A 4,278-nucleotide genomic window follows, 5' to 3' on the forward strand; every position below is an offset into this window, starting at 1 on the left:
CTGATGGCTGCTGCCCCCGCCTCGCAGGCTGCTGGGTTTGGTCTCGGGTGGCTTTTTTTGTGTGTGTGTGTTTTTCTTTTTGTTATTATTTTTCTCGTCCGTCTCGCTCTCGCTCCAGCCAAGGTGAATGGCCCGCGGTGGGTGTAGCTGGCCTCAGCGGCTCCGCAAGGGGAAAATGCTGGCGGTGGGGGTGCTGGCCGGCCTCTCGGTGCTCAGCCTCCTCACCTACGGCTACCTGTCCTGGGACAGCCTCGGACGCGGCCACGGAGAGGCGCCGGCAGCGCTGGGAGAAGAGCCGGGGGTCGGCACCCCCAGCTCGCAGCCGCACATCGTCTTCATCCTGGCTGACGATCAGGGCTTCAGAGATGTAGGGTACCACGGCTCGGAGATCAGGACGCCCACTCTGGACAAGCTAGCTGCTGAAGGGGTTAAACTGGAGAACTATTATGTTCAGCCTATGTGCACACCATCCAGAAGCCAGTTTATCACTGGAAAGTAAGTTTACCGCTTCGTCCTTCAACTCATAGGCTTAAACGCCGTTCCTCTTGAAAAGAACCCGGGTTTCTTGGGTGGAACCCAGTCAGGTATGCCTCTGCCTTACCCTGTAGGCAGAAGGGTGTCTTTCTGATTCGCTTAAAAACCTTGAGTGAAATGGGCTTTCTTAAATGTTTGAAGTAGTGAGATAAAACTTGCTCTCTAAGAGCCAGTGAAAATTCAGCACTGTGAACTGCCCTAGCAGAATGTTGTGATACGTGTACATTTACTGCATTGCTAACATGTGTGCTAGTTGTCAAGTAATGTTGCTGGTACTGCGAAGTGATCAGCTAATGATTTGTTATTTGATTTTGTCGTGACTTTGAGGAGGAGCGTGCTAGGGAAGTGAAGGTGTGAGGTGTCCTCGAACAGACTGCAGCTGCACTTTGGCTTGTTGGTCACACTCAGCCTCACCTTAACGCAAGTTCCCTCTGGGGGTTGCATTGAATTTTTGGGATGGTTCCACAATGCCTCATGCGTGGATGGATGCAGAACTGTTAGGATCCTGAGGGGTATGGAATCCCTCTTATCATAATGCAGTCACCACTTTGCAAACATTTGGAAACTTTTCTCTGAAGCCCCTGAAATAGGGGCAGTGGTAAGAGCAGCGGGTGGGTATTGTGTAACTGCCTTTGGTAGTTTGTGTGTTACCACGTTCTATTAAGCAAACAATCCAACCTCAGGACTTTTTACATGAGAATGTTACTAAGATTTAAGGAGAGGCGCCGACGGCAACAGGAATTTGAGCTGCAGGAATAGTTCCCAAAGAACTCCAAATGTGGACACATTTACCCTGGAACAAGAATGTCTTGTTTCTGTTTAACTTAACTCACTCTGACAGGAACAGGGAAGTCTTAAAAGAACAAAAATGGAATGAGAGGAAAAAATTACTTAGTTTATTTTCTCATTTCTTTAAATATAAACAGGAACAAAGCAATGTTAATACTGCTGGTAAAAGAAACACATGTTTAAATAAAACAAGCAACTGGCCTGGTGTCTTCATCTCCATATGGTAGAGCTGGAGATAATTCCTGGTCTCGCTCTAGTTCCAGACTTACTGAATAAGTGAGATTTGCACGGACAGACACAATATCTAGAGCAAGGCTTCCCATGGTTTTTCCTCTGCCCCCCCATATGTGGGCAACCATAAAGTTGTTTAGAAACACCTACTCACTCGTTCACAAGAGTATAGTTGCCCTGCAGCAACTAAAGTAGCGTCTAACATGGGTAATTAGTACTGGGAAAGCGTATAATGCATCCTGGTTGTCTTTAAAGCCATGCAGCAGTTGGAAGTGAGGACCAGTGCCAGCAGCATGTAGCCAGCCAGCTTTCTGAGGACCGTGGTTTGGGAACCAGTGCTTTACAAAGGGAATGTTATGCTGCAAAATGACTCAGTCAGCGGTCAGAGGAATGGGAGAGCTGGATTCCGGGAGAGCTGGGGTACTGTGTTGGCTCTTGGAGGCTGCAGGAGTTGCCTTTATGCTAAGTAGAATAAAAATAAAGGAAGGAGTAGCAATACCTCATGTTGATCCTCCATTGCAGAGCGTTTACTGTGTAAATACATGGTAATAGTCAGTAGGCATGTTCTAAGGAATCCACTTTGTTCATCAGCTTATCAGGCGGAAATAATTCTGACAATCTGCCTACTTTGGTTTTGGAACCTTCTATAGGAAGAAGTAAATTTGCTTATACTTCATCTTTATTTTCTCAGTCTGCTGTTCTGAAACCTGTAGAATGTTTTTTTGATGTTGTTCTACTTTGGGGATAAAAGCAGCAGAGAGAGAAGACTGCATGACTGAGAAGTAAGGGAGGAAATGGTGACAGATTAATAGGTTTGGGTAAACTATTAACAAAGATCCAGAGGGACGCAGCCTCTTATGGCTCAAGATAAATGCTGGTGATAACTATTCTGAATGCAGAGGTGCCTTAATTAAAATGCCAGGACTCAGAAGCGTTTAATCCAGGAGAAGTGTTGTTACTTCTTGAATTCCAGCATGTGTTAGTTCAAGCCTATTTGTTCACTGAAGGCCCACCTGGATGCTCCGTGCTTCCCAACACACATACTGTGCGTAGTGCGTTCCAAACGATACCTGATTGATCTGTGGAAAACACAGGAACTTGTGTAATCCAGAATCATTAGGGAGCCCTGGCTTAAGTTTCCAAGTGGAAGTTAGACTTCAGGCAAAGAGACTTTGAATGCTCCAAATTCTTTGTAGGTCTCCAGGCAGTCTCTCTAAGGCTTACACTAGTAAAGAGACCCTTTTTTGGTAGCTCTCCCATTCCAGTGAATGACTGTGGGGGAGAAGGTTAAAGAAGTAAGGTTAATCCTTTTTTTTTTTTTTTTCATGTTATCCACAGCACTGCAGCTGGTAAGTCTGTCTTTTTCACCATTGCCTCTGTTTCACTTTCTCATGTCCAGAGCTTGACTCTTTGGCCTCCTTTAAATTCTTGCTCTCCACCACTGTTACCTGTCAAATTCCCGTAGGCTAAGAGTGAGGCAAGGTTCTACAGCTTTTATTTCATTCCATATTTAAAGGAGGAGGGAGGGGGCTGCAGCTGAGCTGAGTGTTGGGAGTAGGGAAGAAATGTGTGAGCCAGTGGGCTGGCTGCCACGTGTGATGTGCTGTCCCAGCAGGCTGTTCTGGGGCCACAACAGGGAGGGAAGTGAGGCGACTCTTGGGAAGCAGTGCAGCCCTTGCTGTGCAGCTGCACCAGTGACCTGGCGGAGAGTTTGCTCCTCCCTGAGCTATCCTGGGACTACTATAGTTCCTGCCTGGGCTCCTGCAGCTGGCTTGAGAATTTGATAGCCACTGCTCTCTGAAGACTTCCTGCTATTGTTGTGTGCTGGTTTCAGCAGGGCAGCAGGCTGCATATGCTCAAGAAGTATTGAACAGCTGGTAAATTGTAGAAAGGCAGTAGGCAAATTTGAACGTAAGTTGTCTTCCAGACCAGTTCTGTTGCATGACACAGTATTCTTTTTAGCCTCTTCCTTAAAAGTAATAGACATGCCTCAATAAGGAAAAATAAGGAAATTTCTAAACACATTATTTTACTGAAATTTACATAGAAGAACTTAAAAAGTAAGGATTGTAGCCAGGTTATAACCAGGTGGTAGGAAAAGGGTGCAAGAACACAAAAGGATGCTCAGCCTGTGCTCAGCACAGGCTGGCATGTGGTGAAACACTTCTTGAGATAGCTGTTTTATCTGTGTGCTTAATGGCCTTGATGACTTCTTATTCCTGTAGTCTACTTTTGCCAGTAGAGTTTAAGATGATTTTGATTTATTGAACACTACAGAGTTATATAGCATACAATGAAAATCTAAGATTATGTGTGAAGTTTTTATTTACCTGTGTGTAAGAGTTGTCTGAGGTGAGATAGAAGGTATGTCATTTTTCTGCTATAGTATGGTTAGATGTAGTATTGCTTATTTACATAATTTCTTACATTATCACAAACAGTCATCTCCTTTTTAAAGGAAGGGTTACTAAAGTATAGTTAGTATAGATATTTTTCCAAAGCTTTTAAAGAAATTTTGAAAGATTATAACGAAAAGGAAAAGTATTTTTTTGAGCTGGAGAGACAAAAAGACTGTAAGCTTAGCTACCTCAACAGATGTTTATCTGACCCAGCTCTATATTATGCAATGTAGTTGTATTCACTAGACTGTACTTCATTTAGGAAAGGAATTTGAGAAACAAGATGGATTAGAATAGAAGAAATCTACTCAAAATATGTCATACT

The 4,278-nt window shown here is 44.2% G+C and overlaps 1 protein-coding gene across 8 annotated transcripts in view; it reads left to right on the forward strand.

The window, feature by feature from the left end:
- The first annotated feature begins 6 nt into the window (after positions 1 to 6).
- Positions 7 to 4,278, forward strand: part of ARSJ (arylsulfatase family member J) — an 89,348-nt gene continuing 85,076 nt past the window's right edge. For all 8 annotated transcript variants that reach the window (XR_004159612.1, XR_004159613.1, XR_004159617.1 and 5 more), the window contains exon 1: positions 7 to 495. Coding sequence is in view for 1 of the 8 variants with exons in the window: in XM_003205730.4 (XP_003205778.2) it covers positions 128 to 495 (368 nt within the window). In the remaining 7 variants the exon portion in view is untranslated. The remainder of the gene's footprint in view (positions 496 to 4,278) is intronic.

This window comes from Meleagris gallopavo, chromosome 4 (genome assembly GCF_000146605.3).
Source record: "Meleagris gallopavo isolate NT-WF06-2002-E0010 breed Aviagen turkey brand Nicholas breeding stock chromosome 4, Turkey_5.1, whole genome shotgun sequence".
NCBI classification, from domain to species: Eukaryota; Metazoa; Chordata; class Aves; order Galliformes; family Phasianidae; genus Meleagris; species Meleagris gallopavo.